General features: G+C 39.9%; 1 protein-coding gene across 1 annotated transcript in view; it reads left to right on the plus strand.

The window, feature by feature from the left end:
- LOC119425691 (potassium voltage-gated channel subfamily KQT member 4) overlaps window positions 1-2554 on the plus strand; it is a 69384-nt gene that overhangs the window by 42105 nt on the left and 24725 nt on the right. Inside the window, exon 2 of the mRNA XM_037693234.1 lies at window positions 2380-2470. Within this exon, the coding sequence (XP_037549162.1) occupies window positions 2380-2470 (91 nt within the window). The remainder of the gene's footprint in view (window positions 1-2379; window positions 2471-2554) is intronic.

Raw genomic sequence — 2554 nt, forward strand, 5'->3', positions numbered from 1 at the left:
ATATATATATATATATATTTTTTTTTTTTTTTTTTTTTCTCAAAGGATTAGAGTAGCCCAAGTTTTATCTATGGTGGCTAAGGCCACCATTGCCCACCCCTTGGCTCCACCACTGCACCTGGTGGTGCACTCTGTACCGCCTTGGACATGCCAAAGAAGAAAAAAAAAACAACCTACCTCTCTTTTTATACACCGGGGCTATTCAACTAAACTGCTCAGGGGGCCACTGTTTCTAAAAGCCAACAGCTCAGGGGCGGGACATCCAGCAACTAAAATTGTTGTGTAAATAAACCAAAGTTTATAATGATCTGTCACCTTTTAAATTTGTTTATTTTATTGTATTGTATCATAAATAGGGATGGTGCTGATCCGATCCAGTATCGGTATCGGCCTCCGATACCAGCATAATTTACGTATCGGATTTTTCCGATCCACCTGCCGATATTTCCGATCCATGATGCACGTTGGCTTCAAACTATGGAATGGATTTCCTGAACGGCGGCGTGTCTCATGAGCCCAGAGTAATAAGACCCGCCTCACATTCAGTAAATCCAGTTCATAGTTTGCAGCCAGCTAGAACGTGAGGACTGAGTTAGCAGCACTGTAGCTAACTGCTAACCAACTTTTCATCTAAACATGTCCGCTGTGTGGAAGTATTTTACACTAGAAACACCACAAAACAAGACAGCAATGTGCAATGTCTGCAGAGCCATAGCGCCACATTAAACCACGGTAAAGTTAGTTTTATGATGGACATTCGAGCTCCGTGGCTTCAGCAGGGCACTACTCTTTGGTCAAACCGAAAGAGACGACTCGACCCCGGCCAGCCGCATCCAATCTGCCCCGCTCAGTCTGCCCGTCTCTGAGGAGGGACAGACTGAGCGCGACTGCCCCAAATCAGGCTGCCTGCTTCGGATTGAACAAGAAGAAGACATCGCTGAAACCACAGAGCTCAAATGTTTACAGAGAAGTTGCTAAACTTCATCATCATTAATGACCAACCACTATCAGTTGTAGAAAACGAAGGATTTCACAGCTTGATACTTGCAGCCAAGATATAGTTTACCCTCCAGGAGATATTTATCAGTGCAACAATCATAAAAAACGTGATTTGAAAATTAGATATATTAAAAACATAAACAGCTACATTATAAAGTGATGTAAAATACTAAAAACAGGAACATGTCTGTTGGTTTATGCCATGAACTTAGCAGATGTTTGAAGCCATTTAACATTTAATTTAATTTAATTTAATTCATTTCTTCATTAATTTAAATGAAACAAAATAATAAAAAAAAATAATCTAAAAGAAAACATTGAATGAAGAGTGCAGGAAGAAGAAAAAAAATTCTTATATCTGCCCCTTATTTAAAAAAAATATAAAATAACTAAACAATCACTTAAATTAATCACTTTAATATCCACTTTAAAGCTAGGAATAAAAATAAACATGTTTTGCGTTAGAATTTAATTCAAACATTGAAACTTATCCAACATTAATACAACTTACCTCAAGTTGCTTTTTTGGACATGCATGCATAGATTTGTACAAATTGTACTTGAGAGGAGGTTAATACAGCCTCATATAAAATCAATGATGATCATGATATCGGAACTGGATCGGTATAATAATAATGTCATCACAATGTCAGCACTGTATGTTTCCATACAATGGTGAAATTAGTCTCTGCATTTAACCCATCCACCACCAGGTGGTGCAGTGGGCAACTATTGAAAGCGCCCAGGGAACATTTTGGGGATGAGGCGTGCTGCCCAGAGACGCCACGTGATGTGCAGTGACTGGGGATCGAACCTGGGACTTTCGGGTCCCAAGCCAGCTGCCCTGCCTCTACACCATCTCGGCCCCCATCATCTGCTGATATTCAGACTTTGGTATCGGGATCGGATCGGAAGTAAAAAAAAAATGTGGAATGGTGCATCCCTAATCATAAATGCAATAAACAGAACCCAAACCCAGAATCCCCCCCCCACACACACACAAATATATTTTTTCCTTTAATGAAGTGGGCCAGATTGAAGTCACCTGCAGGCCAGTATAGCCCTATTATACACTGTGCAACTCCTGCCCACTTAAATATCTTGCCCCAAAAACATTAAGGTTTGCTTGTATTCCCTGTTTAATTCAAGTCCAGAGATTTTCATTTAGCGGTTTGTCTATCAAAACACTTAGATGTTGTTCCACTGAATAAAAATGACTGTACTGTACTGTGAGTTGTGCTATGCATCAAAAATCATTTTCCTGTTCATTTGCAGTGTGCAGCTTCTTTGTTGGTCTGTGAAGTGAGACTAAAACATGCATATTTTTAAAGACTTGTGCACATGATATGTGTGTGATAATTCTGTGTTTGTGTGTTTTAGTTTTCTCCTTGTGTTCAGCTGCTTGGTGTTATCTGTGTTCTCAACCATCCCAGACCACCAGAAGTTTGCCAACCAGGGCCTCTTCATCCTGGTAAGACTGATTTCTTATTTCTGTTGTACTCTTCCACACACACACTGACATATAGGTTTAGTACACAGTTTCAGTGTCCCTGCG

Source organism: Nematolebias whitei, chromosome 19, assembly GCF_014905685.2.
Source record: "Nematolebias whitei isolate Nwh7 chromosome 19, NemWhi1, whole genome shotgun sequence".
Taxonomy (NCBI): Eukaryota; Metazoa; Chordata; class Actinopteri; order Cyprinodontiformes; family Rivulidae; genus Nematolebias; species Nematolebias whitei.